Here is a 22145-nt window from a genome sequence, read left to right as displayed (position 1 = left end):
CAACGAAACGTCAGTGTTGATAAAAAGTCAAAGTTAGAGGAGAAAATTGGAATTACATAAAAAAATAATATTGCAAGTTCTCGTGTTAATTGCGAAAGAATGGCTCGCTCGGGCAGTCCACCGCGTTTCAACAACTACGAGGATGATCCCGTGTACCAGAACGTCAACTTCACGCAGGATATAAGCGAACAAATGCGGGTTCCAAAGAGCATAAAAGCCACGGGCGAGTATTTCGATGAAAGGGATATTCTGCCCGGAAGTGCAAATCTCAACTCGTGGAATTACAGCGAGAAGCTAGACATGACTGTCCCGGACAGGATTGTCGTGATTGGCCAGGAGAAGCATCACGGTAAGTAGGGATTTTGGTGTGGTTGTGCGTGACTAACCCCTTTTGTGTGGAGGATACAATGTGGGTTTTCCTCTTTTACTAATCACAACAGTTCTCGGTGCAGGAACGCGCTCGGCTCCGCGGGAGATTCTCCTGGAGAATTCCATCATGTCCAAGGCAGACACGGATCAGGTTAGGGTGTCCACACCACCGAGAACCATCTCCCTGGCTGAGCACTACTTCCCCACGGCATCGGATCAGCTTGAGGAGTCACCGCAGCTGGATGAAGAGGAGTACGGGAATGATGGAGAGGCGGCCCATGGTGGTGACGGAAATAGAGCATCGGCGAGACACCCCAAGTACTCCAGCCATGCTGCATCTGAACTCATTAGAAGTCACAGGTAAGAGGGAGACGGAGATTCTCTTGAGAATCTTGAGAGTTTCTTGAACTCATGCGACAGAAATAATGCTGATTTTCTCACAATTTATTGTGATTTGCAATGAAACCGCTGCCTACAGATGCGTGCAAAAATGTTATCTCACTGCATCAAATTGAATCTCCTTGAATCCCATTCTTTAATCAATCTAATGTGGCTTTATCATGAGGAAAAAAAATGATTAATTTCAATTATTTCTTATATAAATCCTATGATCGATTTCCTGATAACATTAATACATAAATTCCGCTGTGAGAACAAAAATAACTTTCGGCCCTTATTGGTCAAATGGGTCACAGAAAACATAAAAGAAATATGTACGAATATACCCCTGAAAGAAGATACCGCTTGTGGTATTCGTTCATAAAGTTTTAGTTTATTTACCTAATTCACGTTGCGATAAAAATACACCAAAGAGAGAGAAAGAGACGCTCTGCTTGGAATATGAACGACTGAATTTTGCTTTTATATTTTATTCTATAAATTCCATTTGTATGCTAAATTATACAAAATTATCAGCTTTGAATACGATAAAAAGCGATTTATTTAAAGAGCTTCTAGACTTAGAATCGTCTTCATTTGTAGTTTATCCATAAAAAGCACCTCAAATTCCTTTGAAAGCTCATAAAATTAATATTATTTTTTAGAAAGTCTTGTAAACTAACCTTCCTATTCAAATCATTACATTATGTGGTTTGAGAAATGCACTTTATAAATTTCCACACCTTCAATTTTCATCCAATTTGTTCTCTGCCAGAGTCACGAATCAAAAATTTGTTATTAAATGAATGAGCTTTAATGCATCTATTTCTTCTTTTCTTCAAAAGCAGTTTTTGGCCCTTGATCCCATCTCAAATACAACTCTTCAGTTTTATTTCAGCAAATTCGTAAGTTCTATTGAACCCCAATTGCCTTTTTGAAAATACTTATTATTGACTCCAAAATATGGCCAAAAACCTCAGAAAAATTCTATAAATTCAATATGATCAACGCATTTGTTCATTGAATGACGACCACATTGACCTGCATGTTCCGCTTCTTAACCATTAAACCTTCCACATAAAATGCTAATAATATATTGTTGGAGGAAACCTCATTGAGGCAGAAAAGAACAAAATATTCCTTCTAATCGCCTTTACGCATCATGTGTGAAAGTTGTTTTGTGATTTTGTCATGCGTTTGTTGTGTGTGTGATACTGTGAGCCCTACAAAAATGGCTCTTGAACTCATTGCAGTCGTGAGAGCACACCTCCAATGAGTCAATCACTCATGGAGGGCATGACGGCATCTGAGGAGGTGGTGCAGCTGAGGCGCCAAATCAACAAGCTCAATCGTCGTGTGTACTCCATTGAGATGAAGAGTATGCAGCGGGAGCAGAGGGAGAAGATCATCTACTGCCTGGGTCTCGCATACTTCATCATAAAAGCTTTCCTCTGGCTCAATAGGAATTGAGCGGAATTTCCAGCGCTTTTTTTACCCAAAATTTATTGCTGAATTTCAAACTGTTGCGCTTCTCAATCAACTCCTGGTTATAAGGGATCTACCAAAGGAACTAACTACTACCACAGACGATCTGTAATCTCTAATGACCAAGAGATGATTATGATGAAAACCACAGTGGAAATCGTACTCTTATACATAAAAAATAACATTAGAAAATACAAAGTTACTCTCTGAAATTAAAGAATTTTTGATGAATTAAAAGAACTTTATAAATGAGTCAAAAAAAGGAGAAAATTTTCTGGCCGGTGATCGCCTGAATTAAGAGATTTGTAGTAAGAAAATCTTTTAATTCTAGCGCTCATAGGACGGAGACTCACGTAATTTAGAACCTTATAAAGTTCTTTAAATAAAAAAAAAACAAACTCCTTGTTTTTACGTAAATATCAACATTTTATTGCATCTCTCTAAATACATTTAATGAGTAAGATTTGTTTCTTTGTGATAAATACAAATTATACAATTTAAAAAAAAAGTACATAATACATACAAAAAATGAGTAATAAATCCTTGATCACATTTTTTCTTTCTTACGAAATTGTTGGAAACAAAATAAAAATAAAACATTATATAGAGAAATGTTAATGAGAATTTAAGCGGAAAGAACTACCAACTTCTGAAGCGATAGCATTAAAATAATTTTCCATATTTTAATTTGAGTAGAGAAATCATGTGTAAAATGATTTATAAGAAATCATAAAGAATAAAAAGGTTGAATGCATGAAGGCAAAACTAACTAAACAAATGATTTTTCATTAATAATTGGAAGCACGTTGAAGAGTATTTTTTCGTATTGTCTTGCAGATTTTTGGGGGGAGAGTACATAATATACATTTCATATAAAAGAGGGCAGTGTCTCGTTGGAAGAACACAATCATTTTCAACATTTAAAAAAAAACTATCCTAAAATTAATTAAAATACCTATACAAGGGGAATAATGTTACAAAACTCTTCCTCATAGTCTTCTATCAGTGCTATTTGTCCACGAAACTTGATTTCGTGGCGTCAAACGGAGTGAATTGCGATCCTCCTCATCGATGACTGGCTCATACGCTTGATTCACCTGACCAGTCGTTGTACCATAAATCTAATAAAATAATAATTTTACTTCTCAAAAAAAAAAAAAGTTTCAAAGACAAAAGAAATTTCAATTCTTACCGCTTGTGCAGGACCTCCATTTGCATCAAAAACATCCTTGACGTTAATTCCTGCATTAGAAGTTCGAAGATTACGTACCGGAGGGACTCCCAAGTTATTGTTCATCTGAAAGTGGTTAGAAAAAATGTCTTGAGAAATTGGTTTTAAAGAGCACGTAAATTGCAAAGCTCTCACGGTTGTTGTGGTCGTTATGCCGTACTCATTGTTGGCTCCCAAAGTCTGCATTTGGGACTTTCGTCTCTCGGCCATTATTGAATTCTTTCTCACCTCGAGGGCCCTGATGGTCTCTCGGCGCATTGTCAATCGGCGCGTTAATATGGGAGTTCCTGTATGAAGAAATTTTAAATCTCTACGGCCCTTGGCTCAAATAATAAAGTCAAATTAACCTTTCCTAAATTAGTCATGGGGTCAGATAAAGGATTCTGACTTTGTCGTAAAATATTGGTCATGATTCATTGAATATAAATAAAAATTCCCCAAACATCTTTGTGTTTGAAGAGAGACTTTGCTCTTTTGGACATTAAAATTAATTATCGTCTTTTCCGTGAAGACCAAAATTAAAAAGATGAATGACCAAAAATGAAAGATTCGAGACAAAATATGTACGCGCAATTAGCCTAATCCTCGGTCATTGCGCTGTGCCCATGAAGAAAACTCACCTTGATTATTTTCAGCATCAGCTGTGAGTTTGAGGAAACGTTTCTTGAAGGCCACATCCAGTGTGCCAATTTGTCTTCTCGGCTGTCGTGCCTTCTCCAAATTATGCACAGTCCTCCTCCTGGCAATGCGATCTGGTCCACTGCCTGAATCATTGTCATAATCCCCATCTATCCCTTGCAATCGCTGGAGATTCTTTACTATCTCCACCGCATGCTTATCTATCAGGGCATCCTGCGAGAGATCCTCGCTCTTCTTGTTGAAGCACAGATTGAGTTCTGTGGATGCGAGGATGTGGGAGAGTGTGCCAAATCGATGGAACAGCATTGCAGTGAACTGAATGACCAAAATGAGGGCGAAGAAGAAGACAAATACAAGACCAATAGGTTCCAATTGGAGGTACTCCTTCGAGATGTGCACCTATTAGTTTTTAATTCAAATGAAAAAATAAATGCAAAATCCGTTAGTTCTCATGTCCGCATTCATTTTCAATCTCATAGAGAAGAGAATTATTTCTTTTATTTGTTTTTTTTTTAGTTAAATTTAATTTAGATTAAAAAGATCTTTTGATAAAATCACCAAAAATTAAAATTAAATTAATATTGGATAATTCTCTTCCCTTTTGTTGTGTTCTTGTTATTTACATGAAAGGAATTAGCACATGTTCAATGTTAAAACACAATTAGTGTTTTAAATTGGGCGAAATAAACCATTTAGCCTGAGGAATTATGCAAAAAAAAAGAAATTGAATTGAATCTATTCTATAAATAGTTAAATCATGCAACATTATCCAAAATTATTTGAGGAGAGTAAGAGGTTTTTATCAGAGTTTTCGTTTTCAGTGTGCTCTAATAGAATTTCGAGAGAACAAATTTGCTTTTTTTTGTTGGAAGAAAAGAAATTTATGTGCTTTTATATTGGCGCTTTCAGCATAAAAAGAGCGATAAAAAAGATGTAGAAGAAGCACGTCAATTTGTGTTTTTTCTCGGTTCCAAAAAAATGTAATTTCTATATTGCAAATTACTCAATTTATCATTTTAACTAATTTTTTTTTCAGTGCTCTGTACGCAAAACCCATCGAATAAAGTCTTGAATGAGATTTTCAGTTGTGAACAAAATTTACAAAACCACTTAATTTCATTCATTCACCATCATTAGAGGCCGAAAAGGTGGTGGAAGCAATGTTACAATTTTGCATGCAGAATGAATGAAATTAATGTGCCTTTTTTGCTGTAATTGCGTCATTTTGAAAATAATCTCTTTAAGAAAAAAATTAAATGTGTCTATGGTGGAAATTATGTGTAATTTCAAATAGTTAACACAAATTCTCAAACCAGTTGCAAAAGTAAGACAAAAAAAAATAAAGCCGCATCCCTTTTTTTTGTTTATAAATGTAGAGGGTGTCCCTGTGCAAATGCACAATTTACTTTTAAATATTTTTTTCCCTATGTCTGACAATTATTTGTGTTAAAAAATATATTTCAGAGCTTTCAATTCAAGTGGAAAATCAATTTTCGTTTTATTTTCGAAATTTAATTTCAATGAATTTTAATAAAGAATGTTTTAGCTTGTTTTAAAATAAATATTTTAATCAGAATTTTAGTAAGAACCTGTATTAAGTTGAAATAAAACTGAAAATAATATTGAATTTAGGTTTAATTTGGAATATCTACATAAGAGATAAATAAATTAATAAATCTTGATAAAAATTTGGATTAATTTATAATCTAAACTAATTAAAAAAATATCCAAAAATAATTTATGCACCTAACTTGGGGCACCCAATACAAATATAGCAATAATAACAAAAAGTAAGAGAAGAAATAAAAGTGTTTGGTGGGTGGTATTGTAATAAAAAAAATGAAGAGGTTCTCTGTTCTTTGCTATGTATATAAATTAGATTAAATGTAATAATAATAAAAAAAAGAACTGCATCCCCCGCGAATTGCCAGTATTAACAGTCAATAAAAAAATTAGAAAGGAAGAAAATAAAACATAAAAAAAATATTGGAGCTTGCAGCGATAAATCTTCCAAACCTCAGACGTCTCTTCAATGTAGGTAATATTTGTCTTAACACCCAGCGGCCAATCTACATGTAACTTGTCTTTATTGAGTTGCAGCAGAAACACGATTAGCACAAAAAGTGCGTTGAACATGAAAAATGCAAACACTGATTTATTTCTCAATTCAATCAGATCTCGGGCGATTCTGGCCTGCATTCGCCGATATTTTCGATGCGGAATGAGATAATCATCACGCATAGAAGAAAAAAAGAGAAAAAAAAGAAAAATACATGTTAGTTGAATCAAATTGAGAACGGGATCGCATGGCAGAAATATCGATGATCATGCGAAGATTTATGCGTTATGGATGGCCATCAATCTTGGTGCGATCTCGATAAGACGCTGCGATCCCTCTTGGCTTTACCTCTTGAGTGGTCTCATCATATGTTATATTTGTTTTCACGCCAAAGGGCCATTTCACGTGGAGATTATCTTTGTTCAATTGCAGCAGGAAGACAATTAAAACAAAAAGTGCATTTATCATAAAGAATGCAAACACCGAGTTGTTCCGCAGATCCTTCAAATCCGTCGCTATTCGTGCCTGTGATTGAGGGAGAGGGGAAATGCTTTGTTACTAAAAGAGGAATTCTCATTAATTTTCACTCCATATGGGAGATGATACAGCAAGAAAAAATTTTTTTAGACATATATTCAATCAGTTTAACTCGCGATCGTTGTTTTGCAATCGCAAAAGATTAGCCATGATCGATCGCCATCAATAGATAAAAATCTGCGATCATTGAAAGTGATCGCAAAATGCACTTTGAGAGAGAAATAATAATATGTAAAATAATAGTTTGAGTGGCATGAAATTGATATGATGATTCCACTATTTTGGACTTACCAGTCACTAACTTTCTAAAAGAATATCTTGAGTTAAAATTGCAAGTAATGGAAGTTTGTGTGAGATGATGGGAAAAGAATTATCGTACCTGTTCCTCTTTATTTTGATCAATTGGATAGAGGTATTTATCGATGAGATCACGCCAGAATTGAATTTCGGAACTTGAGAGGAAGTCCACCTCTCCTTTCCTCAATTCGGGATCCTCAATCCAGTATGGGTTTGTGAGGAAATCTCGTTCTTCACGCTGCACAGTTGACGACTCAGAGTCGCTATTTTCGCTGCAATAGACATAAAATTTAATTAGTTGTTTGCTGGTTTTCTGAAAGTCTGAAAAAAATCCCAGAACAACTCTGAAGAAGCAATTTGTGATTAATTACTCTTCGCAATGGAATGTTGGTACCTTTCATTTTCCGTTCCCTCTGCCACGGAGCCAAGTTGATGTTCACGCGAGCTTGCAGAAGTGGTGCGTCGACGATGATGATGATGGTGATGTCCCTGTGGATCGACCACTTTCTCAAGTGTTTCCAAACGCTTTTGAATTGCATCGAGGGATTCAGAAATGTGCGAAAGTTGAGCTTTCTCCTCAGTTGTCTTCCCATGCGTGCACAGCATGCATCTGAACAGCCCATTGAGTGACACCTCAATAGCACCCTCCTCATCATCATTCTGACCAACACCACCCTGTAGGAAGCCCAGCAGTGACTTCTGCTTGGCACGCTTTGCAGCCTCCTCAGCTTCCTTCTTCTCCTGCTCGAGTTCTTTTTTCGTCTTCTTCGCCACAACCTCACGCGTGCCCCACGAGACAACATTGAGATTGATAATGGAGTAGAGAATAAGGAGAAGGTACATGGACGGAATAGACAGGAGGTAGATTATGCCAGCGGTAACGCACCAAAATTCCTGAGGATGGAGGCACGCCGCTATAAAGAATGACCCCGATAGTGATATCAAGAATATTGCCGATGGACTTCCTATGCCGTCCTCGCCGAGCTGGAGTGCCGTACCCACAATTACTGCCATCATCACGAGTGCATAGAGGGTTGACAGTATCTGCGCTACAATCACCTGAATAGTCGATTTACACGTGAAGCATACTATCATGAACAGGAGAATGGGTATGATGTTGTAGTAGAAGGAGGTCCAGTTGTCAATCTTAAATGCCGCCACAAAAGCACCGACCAACATAAGAAAGATCGTGCCCGGGCCCAAAATTGTACCACCCATCAACATCATTTGGTAGAAAATATACAGGAGGGAGATATTGTCGTTTATCTTAATGGTCCTCTTGTAGTCCGTGAGCAAATCCATTATATTGGCGATTGTGGAAGGCACCCAACGACGTCGTTGATTGTAGAACTCGGTGAATCCCTCGGGACAGTGGGTGTAAGCATCGGAAGCAGCTGAATATTCCACACGATAGCCACGCTGAAGGAGCAATGTGCACAACCAACGATCTTCTCCCTGATCGTACTGCACATAGTGACGTGCCTCATCGGATCTCGTTGTATATTTACGCATAACATTGTCATCCATGAGAGCTTTCCCGCGGAAGAGTGAGAAACATCCTGGACTACACAAAACGCATCCAATCATGTGCTCTGTTGCCTTTTGCAGCCAATGACCAATAGCATATTCGAATTTTTGATACCACACCATTGGGCCAGAACCTATAGGGTGGATTCGTCCACAAGCAGCTCCCAGATTGCGATTCTTCTTCATCAAGTCCACCAGCAGAGTTACAGCACTTGGCTGGAAATCAATGTCTCCATCGAGTGTTAAGAGATACGTATTCTCGGCCACAACGTCTTTCCGATCCACTGAAATTGGCAACTCCATCAGCCGATGACCCAACAAGTAGTACATGTACATCACTTGAGACCAACGTTTACGGTGTCTTATGCGATCTTTATCCTGCAAACAGATTTCGTATTTTAATGGTGAATTTTGCATACTCTCACCTACACTTACCTTCAAGTGGGCAATCATCTTTGTCTTTCCAGGAAGTGTCCATACCAAACGCCCACCGTAGGGTGTTGGGTACTTCTTGGGAGCGCGAATTCTGATATTTGTTTGATGAACATCTGATGCTGCTTCATCAATTGTAGCCACCAGGAGTTTCACGAATCTATTAACTTGAATATCGCTGTCGCTATGATCGGAGATTTCGAAGGCGTCATCGAAGAAAATGTGAGCTAAAAAAGAAAAATTAAAGAATTAGCAAATTAAAAACTCCAAGATAGAGACGTGGACTCACTTTCAAATTCATAATAATCCGGATCAACAATCCTCAAGTACTTCTGAGCCACTCTTCGGGCACACTGATCCTCATCGAGTCGCAGGATACTCTTCAAGAACTCAATCATCTCATCCTTTGTCTCGTGCCACATTGTTGCACACGCATAGATTCTCGTGATCTGATCCGAAGACTTAACACTGGGTTTCTGCACTGCAGATCCTTCAGTGTGAACCGAAATAGTTTCATAGTACTCATCCCCCTTTTCCTTCTCAATCTCAGCCAGATCTTCCGTCTTAACGTCAGCTTGATCATCCCGTCGACGATTGAGGGCCATTGATTGATCAATCAGGAGAGCATTGTACATTGGACTCACAAAAAGCTTCTCCGTCGTGGCGAGACGTTCACATTTCGGCGTCCAAATGTGCAATGTAATCCAGGTTTGAGAAAGTAACCACAGGAGCCATGCCCAAGCCATTTGACGAGATGCAAAGTCACTCAGGCTAAATACTGGGGGGCTATCGAAGAAGAGATAATCCGGAATTGTGCCATGGAAGAAGCAAGGATCACCATTCCTAATTCCACATGCCGCAATAAGAAGGGAAATAGAAACGGGAATTGTGAGATTGACTGGGAAGGCATAGCTGAAGCCTTGAATGAGGATTTTGCAGGCAAACTTCCCGAAGATGTAGCACAAATAGGCAGCAATGACTTGAATGACAATCATGTAGATTACAGTGTTGTAGGCGGCATCAATGTCGATTGTATCTCCAATTTGACCAGCATTGAGGAGATCTGGGAGAGCTTGATTGACTGTAACCACCTCTTCCACAATGATCTTATGTGGGCCATAGCCAGTGCCGAAGAGACTGAAGAAATTAGCTACATTTTCTCCTTGAAACCACCAAATGAGAAGAACGAAGCACGAGAAGAACATCACCTTCCAGATGGAGAGGAAGAGATAGGTAAAGTATCTTGTCATCCTCAGCTCTTCCTTTATCCTCCCTAGTCCTCGTATGAAGCCGAATGGACTCTGTGGCGAGACATAGTTCTCCCACCAGCCACATGATGTCATAAATGCTGCAATTGGGATTACCCAGAGAACTGGACGATTCTCCAGAAGGGGCCATACGACAAATCCCGTAACTTGAGCGGCAATAGCTGCAATGTCTACGATTGCTTTAACCGCCCGTCGACCTTCTTTTTTGGTGCGTGAGAGGAGTCCCAAGAAACCAGGAACAACACAGAGGCAGTTTGTTAGCATGGCTCCCTTCACGGCATCCAACTCGGGCAGTACAACGAAAAACAGCAAGGCCATTCCGGCAGTGTGCAGTGACTCCATGAGGGTGACAAAGAGGAAGTGTGTGGTGAGAGGTCGTTTCCACGACTGCAAAAGAGATTCAAGGTGATTAGGAAAAAGAAGTAAAGCAAAGGCAAGTTGGTTGATATTCTTTTTTTTTGTCCAATGAAAATTAATTTTAAAATGAATATAAAATAAATTATAATTCAAGAGATTCTTACCTTGAAGAAGCATATTCGCATAGATCGAATCAGGGCACCGACCTCAGGGATTGCAAAGACAATCAAAAGCGCCCACGACCACGCAACTCTCTCCTCTTCCGGCAGCGTCACGCTGAATTGCTTCTCCCGCGCAATGTCACGATTGCAGTATGGGATCTTGCGGTCCCTCTTCAATTGCGATGTCATAAATAGAACACAGCCCTTGGCAATGACGCCACCACCCAGTACAATGATAAATGTGAGCAGGTACGCAATCACTTTGAGTATTTTAACAGTAATGTCCATGCACGCCTGATTGGCCATGGACCCACTGTCCACCTTCACGGGCGGATCCCGGAAGACATCCCAGCCTTTTGTCTCATGCACCGTGCGCTGGCTGCAAAATAACACAAATAATACCGATAATTATAAAGCGTTTAGAAAGTAATTTAACTCCTGGCTACCTTCCTCATTTGTCTGCACCCAATTTTTCATAATATTATATGTTTTGTATATACATAAAAACCTAAAAACCCAATCTCATTGATCTTATTTCCCAACAATAAAATTCCATTCGACTTCAATTCAATCCATAATTGGATTGTGCAAATCAAACTTTAATTCCATTCAAATTACATGTCTTTCAACATTCTACAAAAACTCATTCCTTCCCATTCGATATTTTTTTCTTACTATAAAATATAATATTTATTCCACATTTTGTTCAATTGCTTTTGCACACATGAATTATTTCTCTAAATGCAACAACGGAACCTACATGTTGAGAATTATTGCATTTTTTCTCTTTACTTTCCCACCATGCGATGAAGGAATCAAATATTGTATTTTTCAGCCAATTTTTGAGTTTGTAATTTGATATTTGGAAATTAGCCGACATTTCATGCCAATTAAATGAAGGAAATACAAGGGAAAATAGCTAATTAATAGGTAATTGTTAAGTAAATCATTTCATATTGTACTTTGTGAAAATTTTATATTTCTTGATCGCAAAAAGGGGATTGAAGCTTTGCGGATTTATTAAATTGCCGTTTAAACTCGCCTCTTTTGGAGCATCTCATTACTTTCTCTCTAAAACCACAATTTATATTTGACTTTTATCTCAATTTAAATTAGTACTTTTCAACTCTGTGAAAGAAGAAAATCTTTTTATTTTTCCTCCCATAGTTTGTTTATGTAGAACAAGAAAGCGTGTTTCGAGCCCCGTATACTGTCTCTCTTTCTATGCTCACGTGTATGCCGGGAAAAAAGTGAAATAAAATGATCTCTTTGGATAGGTAATATAAACTCGTTTTATGTACCGTGTTTTGCATGAGAAATTTTCATCATTTTCTCAATGTCTCACTCGGCTACCTTCTCACGGAGAAATTTCCAAATGTGTCTGCGGTTTGGGATTTGTATATTGTGTACTGCACAATCCACGGGAATTTGGTCATCATCAACCCACAAGGTTGGTTTTAACGGATGAATCACATGAGGGACAAGAGTGGTGTGAGATTCATGAAAAATTCCCTGATGATTGTTGTGGCAGAGTGGTGAAGATTAAATGACAAAGACACCTCCAGGATTTCCACATAACTCAATCCCGCGTTGAGATGCGGTAAAATGTTCAAATACGCGTAATGGCCAATAAATCAAGGGATAATTTTACGATCAACTCACAAAGTGACAAATTGGGGGGCCCAAGACAATCAATTTGTTATATCTCTGTTTCTTATCCCTCTAGCCAACAAACATTGCTTTGCCATTTTATTAAATTAATTGTCTCCACTTTTGCTCTCAATTTGCAAGCTCTGCAAGAAATCATACTACAGGCTAAATTGTAATGTTTTCCAGTCGTTTGAGATCTTGTAGTTTATAGTTTCTTGAAAAGAAAAAAAATTATGACGGTAGAAAAGGAACGCTATTATGTTGAGATATTCGTTTGCGCGTTGCCACAAGCTCAAGTATGGTGAAAGTATGTAATTCATTTTCAGTTCAATTTCTTATGTGCTGGGGATTTGAACGACATACATACATTGTATTTCTTCATGAAATTTTGCGCAACCTCAAGCGGTACACGGTGTCCCAATAGAATGCAAAAATACCTACATTGCAGCATTAATTTTTGCTTAATTTTTTGAGTTAAAAAATTAAGAGAATCAATTGTTCTTCAAACAAGAATCTTTCATTCAAAGTTCTAATTAATTGGGCGATTTAAAATCGTTGATTAATTTTCTTTGAGTAAAACGCTTATTTAGGGACAGGGTACAAATCGCTTTTTTAGTCCAACAAAATGTGTAGAGTTTTGAGAAAAGATGAATTGTAAAAAAAAAGTCTCATTGCAACAATATTCTGCAATTAGAGTTTATTTGCGAATATGTGAATTGTTTCATTTCAAAGCATGCGAAGAATTTTCATCTATAATTTGGCGGCCTCATAGAATTCTCAAACTCTATCATTTGCACCATTCCTATGCCCACCCATATAAGTTGTATTGTAGGTACATATCAATTGCGGTGCTTTATAAAAATTAAATATACAGCGTTTGTCCATTTACCACGACAGTTTTCTGCACAAGAGGTACATAATACAAGATCCAAGAAATCCACCGGTCGACCTCCTAGAGCTCGTTTGTGGCATAAATTGGTTCCGGCCTTTCGAATTTTCTTATAAACCAGTTTTTAAGCAATATTCCAATTGAATATCCAGCCACCGCTTAAACTCGATCATTGTAAAAATTGTGACGGACTCGAATGATTTCATACTGAAAAAACGTCGATTGATCTTTTACCTTTTTGGCGTGTCTCCGTGTACACTCCCGCATCGAAGAATTTTACGCAACAAGAATTTTTTTTTTCACCTCTTGTCGCACACCTTTTCTTTATTGAAATTTCTCGCGATAAATTGAAAATAAAATAATTTTTCTTTAAATTGATTAATTGAAAGCAGTTTGTTTTATCGTATAGCGAAATTACTACATCCAATGTATTAAATCGTAAATCCAAATAAGCTTCAATTTGTTCACGTAATTACAGGTATATATACATAAGTATATTAATTTAAAATACAATAACGTTTCTTTACGCACATGTTATTTAATGGCTCACAGCAAGAATGTGCTCTCATAATAATAAATTTACATATGAAATTGCAAAAAAATAACATTAATGTACGATGGGGCTTTCTTTTGCACTATGTACTCATTCAGGAATTAACGATATGATCTTTCACAGTTTTATTGCCATCAATAAATTGGCAAAAAAGGAAGACGCGAAACGATAACTAATTAATTGTTTTGCTAATATCAATCTTTATTTATTTAATTTCCTTCAAACATGAAATTATATTACCAATTAACAACACCTTACCTACTATTAAATGTCTTTTTCTTTTTATCTTGAGTCACCTAACTTTGTGCCTTAGGTACCTACCTACACCGTTTACCCCTGTTAAAAGTAATTTAATTACCGACGTTTTTTGCAGGTTTTCTCTTTCAATTTTTGCTCATTTAAGTATTTATTATTAAATATGATTTGTAATTATTAAAATATTCTTTCAACAAAACAAAAATTCACAAAAGACAAGTATTTCCTGTACTAAATGCCACCATTCATGGTGAATCACAAAACCTCTTGAAATCCAATAGTCTAAGAATGAGCCATCATAACTCTACGATGAGGCACTGTGTTAGCTCCAACGCATAGCGAACGAATAAAAAAGAATAAGATATTAAAATATAAAAAGTGAATCTTACCTGCCGCCATAGATGTCATGGGTCAGCGGAGTGCTCTCATCATCCGAGAAGTTATCATCGCTGTCCCCACCATTGGCCGCTGATCCCAGCAACGGCCGATGTCTGATGGCAGACATCTCCGCGTGCTAACGGCGTGAGCCTGTAAAGAGCAATTAATTGACCTTTAGTTTTCTTTTAATACCCCCATCGCTATTTCTTCCGTTCCCTCACAGTCTCGCAACATTTTTTTTTGCCTTTGTCTGAGATCATAAAAAAATGCAGTGACAAGAGGAGGGAAAAAATTCTATATGCCATGTCATGAGTTATTTTTATATGCGAACTTTAGCTTTTGCTTCAATGATTTATGCTAAAGCTATTAACGCCTGTTTAATGTAAAAAGATAGACGCGATGGGTGCTTTGAAAGAGAAAAACAGGAGATTTACAAAAGAGAAGAATTAAATTCTTTACTTCATTCTTGTGGATTTAGCAGTGACTTTGGTATCTTTTAAATCTTACTTGTCACACACACAATAGAGTTAATGTGAAGTTATAGATTAAAGATTAGATTTTTTTTACATAATTAGGATTCTGAAAAAATTAAGCTTTTTGGATTTGCATAATTTAAATAATTTTTAATTTTTTACGCTTTATAGAAGTATAATTTTTTTTTCTTGAAATTAAATTAAGTATTCTTTTTAATAAATTAGCAAAGAAATATAAGAATATTTTCTAGGAAAAACACTTCAGCAATTGATGACTTCAATGCCTATATTTTAAATCCCAAAAAGCATGAACGAAAAAATGTTTTCTTATGTTGGATTTTGCATTTTTGAATGCCTAAAAAATATAATTTTGCCTTAATCTTCAATCTATCAACAATACAACTCTGATTCCTCTTCTGTAAATATGTCTTTTAGAGAGACAAGAATAAAACGCACGCGATTCTCTCTAGCATAGCAAAGGCGAAGGAAAAGTAAATGTGCAGTCAAGCTCCATCCTACGCTTTTCGAGAACCATAAAATCCGTCTATTGAGCCAAAAGCATTGAACTCCACTAGTCCGTGGTCAAATGAAGGGAATTATTGGAGTTTCTTTGCTTTAAACGCCGCGCGTTGGTATTCTCACGTGGTGCAATTTGAGCTTATACCATGTTGCCCGCATAAAGTGAGTATTTCTTGCAGTTGGTGCCCCCAGGAAATAATAAAAAGTGTCTGAATTGTATTTTATATTTCATATTGCAACAATTTGCTTCTCTCAGACAAGGTTGTCTCACGACAGCGCTAAACGGATGGGGGGTTTTGTGATTAAAAGGGAGTGGTTTTTGCAATTCAATGCGAAAAGGTTGGAATTCAACGGTTATATTTTGCCTCTCTTTTACGATGTCGACTCCACGTCAATTAGACTTTTTTTGCATGAAATATATTTGTGCGATATGTGTACTGAAGGTTGTGCTATATATCTAAGTTTTTTTTTTGCAATGAAAGCCCCCCTTTTGTATATCTCCTAAAATATCGCACGAATATGTATATATTATCTTTTTTCCTTTCTCTTGGCTTAATTTTGCTTTCAATCATTTTTCGTATAAGTATGTGTACATAAAATTCCTTGTGAATTGGGCTCATTTATTTTGTCAGAATTACAAACCACTTTTGACTTTTACGAGATTTTTGACCCTCCCCCAACTCCTTGGTATTTCAAAAAGCTTCCCATCAGCTGAGAATCATTCTTCGCGCTCCACAAGATCCAATCGCGTTGGTTTTCGAGAATGTTTTTTTTTTCTTGTGCCGTCTTCACGATGGATGAAAAGTAAAAAGAACACCACAACATCATGAACCGTTTTCTTGCATTATTTTCATTTTAGTTTACCTCTTTGCTCTCCCTCCATTCGTATTTACTTCTTTTTTTTTCACTTTCAAGGTAAGTCAACTCGAAATACAAAATCTCGAAATATCCAAATTGAGAAATGCGCGCACCTCGTGTGTCAGCAATTTTTTCGAGATGGAAGTTATAGACGTAAATTTTTTTTGAATACAATGGTGTCTAAGAAAATTGGTAACAATTTTGTTACACGTTGGGAGAATTTTACATTTTATTTTGGTGAATTTTATTGTGATGATGTGGCCTCATTTTTACGGATGGAACAATTTAAAGACTCATAATTTGGTGGAGAAAATGAGCAATTTATAGAGACACACAATACATTAAAAAAATCTTTTTGTGTGCTTTTTTCAAGCATGAGCTTTTGAACAAAAGCAATTGTAGAGATTTTCGCTAAAAGCATTTAATAAATTAATGATGGATTTTTAGGGATTTGTTTCAAAGTCAAGTCTTTGAATTAAAATGTTCGCAATATAAGACATGAAGTTACAGTGCGAAACCACACTGTACACAACCACGACTGCCGCAACATTTTTTTTCTTTACATTTAAAAGGTGCGTCTTGGTATTTTGCAATCCCCGTGATTCAGCACCGCACATTTTTTTAGGGGAGAAGAAATTTTATTCATTTCCTCAATTTACTTCTTTCATCTCAAGCTCACAATACGCAAGCACTTTGGCTAATACCTCGTTCTCCTTGAGTAGCATTAATCAGCCACTTTTCATAATTTCACACCCACCAGTAATTTCAATATTTAATAGGTCAACTTATTTACTATTGGAAACACCCCTTCAAATTTTCCATCACACACAGATGAAAAGTTTCATTACCTCATTGCTCACTTATTGGTGAATGTGTAAGAGCAAAAAAAATCGCACCGTGATCAAAAATAATTTCCTCAATTGCACGGTTAACGATCAATCAAAGAAAGTATCAAGTGATGTGTTGCGAAAAAATGAAAAAAAAATTAAATAACTTTTAAAGTATGCACATTGCATTAATTGGCAAAAATTGAAGAGCTCTTTTTTTTTTGGAAAGCTCTCTTTCATTAATTTCTATTCCACGAAATTCATCCAAATTGACGAAACTCTCCGGGGAATATATAATTCTCTTCCTCATTTATTTGGAGTTTTTTTTCTTCTTGAGATGTTTGGGGCATTGACTCCTTCCAAATTGAACCTTCTGCGCGCGATGTAAACAAGGGGATCAGAGAAAAAGAATATTAGAGGCTTGTAATGAAAAAAAAATAAACATGAGACTCTGATAAAAAATTATCTTTCCTTCATTGATAAATTGCTTGAGCAGTAAAAATCTTATTTGTGCGGGAGAACACCAATAAAAAGTAATCAAGGTAAACAAAGAAAAAGTCTTTTGCTAATTTTACTGCTTCTTTGTGAATAAATATTTTTGCTACAAAACATCATTTGGCGGTAATTTATGCACCAAAAAAGGGACATTCATTTCAATAATCCAATTTAATATCATTATCTCTGAGCTCTCAAAGACACAAATAAGAAATGGTTAATGTGTATTTGACACAAGTTTTGATTATGAGGTCCACTGAAATCTCATAAAAAAGACGTTAAAATGAGAAAGAGTTTAGCAGGAATTCTGAGAATAACTTCTTTTACATATTCTTTTATGCTCTTAAGCACTCTTAGGCAGCAGTGGGAAAAAGACGACGGAAGGAAAAGTTCCATGAGAAGACCTTCACAAACTTCTTTGGGAAGACATTAAAAGCATTCAATGGGTATATAATTTAATTGAATTATTGTGATTGTCGAATGATATGCAGAAAATAAACATTTTTATAATGCATTATGTTGCGTGGATGGAAACTCTGAGTGAGCTTGTCGAAAAGGGACAGAAAAAAAGAGATATATGTGTAAGAAAAAAATATTAAAATTGAATACAAGGTTAGAGAGAGAGGAATAAACGGCACACGCATTTGAGAGGAAAAATATCACAGAGTCTTGATTAAGCTCACAGACCAAAATAATCCTCAAAGACACATTTTGCTTACAATAAACTTGGTGGAGAGACATATCGTCGTGAAAAGTAACTGATTGTTGATTGATTTTCTATGCAATATTCAAACTTTAATTCTTTCCATCATCGCCAATTGTTAGTGTAAAAATTTGGCAATCACACAGTTAATTGTCAATAGAGTTTCGTCTTTTTTTTTCTTCGAACCATCAGCAACAATATCTCTTCCAAAATTGCACCACCGCATGACCACAATTATGTGTTGGAGGTTTTATATTTCCAAATTCTATATGAGGCATCTTTTGTTTGCAAAACCTCCAATAAAATTCATATATTTACTATCATTTTCATGCAATATCTCGTGAATATATAAAATGCATTTTGTTGCCATTTATCACGATTTTCACATATTTCTCACGTAGGAGCGATATAATTTATTGATCTTGATTCAAATTGGGGCTAATTTTAATACAAGATTGTGTATTATATACCTCACGGGTTTTCTTCACATAATCAAAGAAGATGAGAAACTTTTACAATAGCTCAGCAATTACCCAAGAAACTGTGTTACATGAGATGATGATAGCACAATAAAAGAAGTGAAAGAAAGTTTTGGGAAAAATTTATTGAAATTGTCCGAAATCCATGTCATGTTGTGGTCTTATGGAATGTGGAGCATAGAAATAACATACATAATTTCATAAGGAAAAAGGGAAGTTTTTTAATTCTATTTATTTGTGATTTATTTTTCGAGATTTAACAAATTATGAAAATCAATGTTAAAGACCTATTTAATGCTTCAAAAGACTTTTACTTTCCTACGGAAGCTCCCTCAATTAACATGTGTTTTACAAGCAATTTAATGTGGTATATATTTAATTCTTTTTTGCCATCAATTTGCTAAACATATTTACTCTACCACAGCTATATGATCGTCATCACTTTTATATTAAGACCTATGCGCGCGTGTCTTTGGAAATACAAGCAAGAATTGTGGGTGTAAAGTCTTGATAACGGCAGTTGGTCAATTCGAATGTGGTGGGTCTCACAAAAATATATTTCTCTCGTACTTATGCTTTTTGTCTACGTGTTGAAAATTGAAAATGTTTAAGAGGAAATTTTATTGAATAGATTGACCTGATTTTTCAATAAAAGCCCAACTACTTATGCACACAGTTCAATGGTATTTTCTTTCATTTCCCCCCTAACAGCACACTTTGCATGAAATGTGATATTACTTTTTTTTGTATGTAATTTGCAATAAGCACTTTCGGACATTGTAGCAATGCGTGAAACTATTGCACATTCTTCACTTCTTTTTTTTTACTTCACTCTTTTAAACATTCAATATTGATGTGAAACATGCAATGATATCTGGGTTAGGAAATTAATTTTGCTATTGGAAGGTGAAGAAGATGTGGTGAGGAAAAATGCTATTTATAGCAATTAATCTTTCCTCGAGCTGCCGTATAAATATTGGCATCCAGCCTTGAGGTTTGTCGCTCTTCTCATCTTGCGAAGCAAGCAAAAACTACATATTACACGAGAAAATAAGAACGGAGATCTCTGCAGGAGATTATACAGACGTTTTCACTGCAATGGTCATATTTTCCATCAAGTTTTTTATACATATAGTGTGCAGCATCATACAGTAGGTGTTTCAAGTAATGGGCAAATTACTTTAAAGTCATATTTAACTTTTTTTTATCTATATCCTGTTCTTGGCCTAGTGGAGACGCCTGGTGTTTGTCTTTTCTCAAAGTAAGATCGAATTTAGAATTGAATTTAGAAGTAAAAATCATTTTAATTTCAAAAAGTTTATTCCCTATTAGCGGAACACCACTGTTTAATTCTTTGATCAATCGCGTGTCTTATGGAAGGACTGACCACAATGGATGGTGTCGGAGTGTCTGATGGGAAGACCTCATCACGCAGAAGAAGAAGAAAAAAAAATAAAACATTGGGGTATTGTTTTCCTTTGTCAGGGACCTCACAACGTGAAAAGTGGGTACGCTTTGATTTCCACTGTCCGAATTATTGCAAAAATATCCGTTGTCGAGGGGGGATTTCTTTTCCAATAAAAATCAACTCTTTGGAAAACGTGTATCGAAGCAATATAATGGTAGTATGGCTTCTCACTCACCTACTTGCCGTTGTTGGTGTATTTCACGGTTTAATGATATTCCTTTCACAATTCCGACTCTTGACTTTTGAATGTGTATCCACCATCAGCAGCTAGTGTGTCCAAAAGCGAAGTAAAGTAATTCAACACCGCGAGTTTTATACACACAAGGAGGTTTGCTTTTCTTTCCTCTTCTATGTTGCTCCCCGCAGTAGTTTCTTTTTTTTTATTATTATTTAGTGGAAAAAGAAGAAAAAGCACATCACTATATATTGGTTAAAGAAGATTGCAGATTTTTTTGCATTTGATCTTCACTCTGTGCAAACTCTCTCTTTTTTTCTTTTTACTACTATAGTATACCAAGAAGACACACAAATCACACACAAATTCACTAAATTTGAATATTTGATGAACAATTCAAATATTGGGGAATCTCTCTTTCTCTCTCTCTCTCTGGAAATATTGAATGAAGAAATCCAGAGGCAAGAAAAATATAGGTAGGTATACTACTAAAAAAAGCTCTACAAGAAAACTTACAAACACTACAGGTTGATTGAGCATAAAAAAAAATCAACTCTGTACAACTTTCACACACTTTAGCACCAAAAGAAAAGGTGTTACGGAAAAAAGGGCACAAAACTTCACCTCACCTTCTGTGGATCTTTTCCAATGCAATTTTAACCACCTCAAGGCTCCCTTTTGGGCAGTGAAAGTGACGATTTCCCCCAAGAAAAAAAATTCCCCAACTATAGTCGCCACTTGGAGGAGCCCAAACTCTTTAGCAGATCTCTTAAGAGAACTTCTCCCACCACACAAAGTGAACTTAGGCACCGTGTGGAGCACGTCTGACTCCAGGTTCGTTTCTTGCGCGACTGAGCCAGTCTCTTTCGTTGTGCAGTCGCGAAGACCGTAGAGTTTCCATTCGCTTTTTTAGCGTTTGTTGGTTGATTGGCCTGCACATGTCCCGTGCGTGTGTATGGAGAATGTCGACTTTTCTTTTTTGCAGACACACACTCAAACTCTGAAGATCGCGAGTAGCGAGAGTGATAGATCAGCACTCATAGTGAGTTGAGTCACATCATTTAATATAATTCATGAATCAACCTGCTGTAGGATCTTTAATACTGAAAATGTTGATACTGCTAGTACGGCTCTACATAAGTATAATCACAAAAAAAGTAGTTTTGTTAAACATCCCTAATTATCATAATATATACTATGTAATAATAATATGTAGGGGAGAGCGGGGTTAAAAAAGTCACTTAAGGGTTTAGAAAAAGCTCAAAATATCATATTTCCCAGAAAGATAAAACGAAATGTATAGCTCATTTCTTTAGGAAATTTACTGCTCTTTAACTCTTTCTCAGATCATTTTGTTCTATTTAGCTAGGAAATATGATATTTTAGGCTTTTTCCAAACCCTTAAGTGACTTTATTAGCCCCGCCCTCCCCTATTAATTTATAAAAGTGCAAGAGCTCCGGTGGCCGACTTTCAATGTACTACGTTATACTTTCAATCTATAACGGTTATACATTGAAAGTATAACGTTGTATAACCGTTATACTTTCATTGTATAACCGTTATACTTTCATTGTATAACCGTTATACTTTCAATCTATAACGGTTATACTGTCACTGTATAACGTTATACATTGAAAGTATAACCGTTATACTTTCAATGTATCTGCGTTATACCACTGCTT

General features: G+C 36.2%; 2 protein-coding genes across 7 annotated transcripts; one reads left to right on the top strand and one right to left on the bottom strand.

Annotated features, from left to right (window-relative positions):
- Positions 1-12: 12 nt before the first annotated feature.
- On the top strand, positions 13-3010 carry LOC129785952 (transport and Golgi organization protein 11). Of its 2 annotated transcripts, none has more exons than XM_055820652.1 (3): positions 13-349; positions 453-729; positions 2001-3010. In XM_055820652.1, exons 1-3 carry the CDS (start codon positions 100-102, stop codon positions 2215-2217), a joined length of 744 nt encoding a protein of 247 aa, XP_055676627.1. In that variant the 5' UTR covers positions 13-99; the 3' UTR covers positions 2218-3010. The 2 variants fall into 2 exon arrangements, with proteins under 2 accessions (XP_055676627.1, XP_055676621.1); XM_055820646.1 differs by having other exon boundaries at positions 441-729.
- LOC129785928 (chitin synthase chs-2) lies at positions 2638-21435 on the bottom strand. 5 transcript variants are annotated; one of them, XM_055820599.1, is made up of 13 exons: positions 21092-21435; positions 20463-20659; positions 14477-14615; positions 10744-11119; positions 9244-10609; positions 8958-9181; positions 7390-8900; positions 7078-7267; positions 6510-6686; positions 4084-4501; positions 3599-3750; positions 3425-3529; positions 2638-3353 (listed from the first exon to the last, which is right to left on the bottom strand). In XM_055820599.1, exons 3-13 carry the CDS (start codon positions 14590-14592, stop codon positions 3222-3224), a joined length of 4767 nt encoding a protein of 1588 aa, XP_055676574.1. In that variant the 5' UTR covers positions 14593-14615; positions 20463-20659; positions 21092-21435; the 3' UTR covers positions 2638-3221. The 5 variants fall into 5 exon arrangements, with proteins under 5 accessions (XP_055676574.1, XP_055676589.1, XP_055676607.1 ...); XM_055820614.1 differs by lacking the exon at positions 6510-6686 and adding an exon at positions 6119-6295; XM_055820632.1 differs by having other exon boundaries at positions 20463-20635.
- Between the last annotated feature and the right edge of the window lie 710 nt (positions 21436-22145).

This window comes from Lutzomyia longipalpis, chromosome 1 (assembly GCF_024334085.1).
Source record: "Lutzomyia longipalpis isolate SR_M1_2022 chromosome 1, ASM2433408v1".
Lineage (NCBI taxonomy): Eukaryota > Metazoa > Arthropoda > Insecta > Diptera > Psychodidae > Lutzomyia > Lutzomyia longipalpis.
This window is presented reverse-complemented; position numbering and strand designations above follow the sequence as displayed.